The 685-nt window shown below is 50.8% G+C and overlaps 1 protein-coding gene across 1 annotated transcript; it reads right to left on the bottom strand.

Moving 5' to 3' along the window:
* Nucleotides 1-2: 2 nt before the first annotated feature.
* Nucleotides 3-653, bottom strand: LOC106512369 (protein CASC1; the record flags this gene model as incomplete). The annotated part of the gene is made up of 3 exons (XM_014001002.1): nucleotides 501-653; nucleotides 271-417; nucleotides 3-200 (listed from the first exon to the last, which is right to left on the bottom strand). Coding segments are annotated over exons 1-3 (413 nt in total), but the record flags the coding sequence as incomplete, so codon positions are not given.
* Nucleotides 654-685: the final 32 nt, after the last annotated feature.

Here is a 685-nt window from a genome sequence, read left to right as displayed (position 1 = left end):
ACGAGTCTTTCAGCACAGGCGAGTCCTTCAGCACAGGCGAGTCCTTCAGCACAGGCGAGTCCTTCAGCACAGGCGAGCCCTTCAGCACAGACGAGCCCTTCAGCACAGGCGAGTCTTTCAGCACAGACGAGTCCTTCAGCACAGGTGAGTCCTTCAGCACAGGCGAGTCTCTCAGATCTTCCTTGTTGTTTGCAGGACACCTGAGTTAACCAGATCAGGTGTACGTGTTGTGATTATCGATGAGTGGGTTCTGAGTGAGAAGGAAGTCACCTGCGTGTCCTGAGGTGAGTCATCCTGGACAGCATGGTCAGGTGGTCGTAGTGTGTGTGGAGGATCCGCACCGCCACGTCGCTCCATACCAGCTGCTGGGGAAGCTGGAAGCCCAGGCCGACCCCCTCGAAGGTTAAACCTCTGAAACTGTGAAACCATCACAGAAACCGGACACGTTCAGATGAGTTCAGAGGAGTTTAGGTCCACAAGCTTTAGATTTCCACTCTGACCTTGGGTTCTTTTCCAGTTTGGCCCAGAGGCACAGCGTCATCATCTCATCTTTAACCACCATCTCCATGTTTTTTGTCTTGAGCTCAATGTTTTGGTTTCCCTTCGGTGATGAAGAAGCAGACTCAAAACACAAATCACAAACTCAGCTGTTTTTATTTTGTTATTTTACCTTGAAGATGTCCTC

This window comes from Austrofundulus limnaeus, unplaced genomic scaffold (genome assembly GCF_001266775.1).
Source record: "Austrofundulus limnaeus strain Quisiro unplaced genomic scaffold, Austrofundulus_limnaeus-1.0 Scaffold6107, whole genome shotgun sequence".
Classification (NCBI taxonomy): Eukaryota; Metazoa; Chordata; class Actinopteri; order Cyprinodontiformes; family Rivulidae; genus Austrofundulus; species Austrofundulus limnaeus.
Note: the sequence above shows the minus strand (reverse complement) of the source record. Positions and strands in the feature narration are given on the sequence as shown.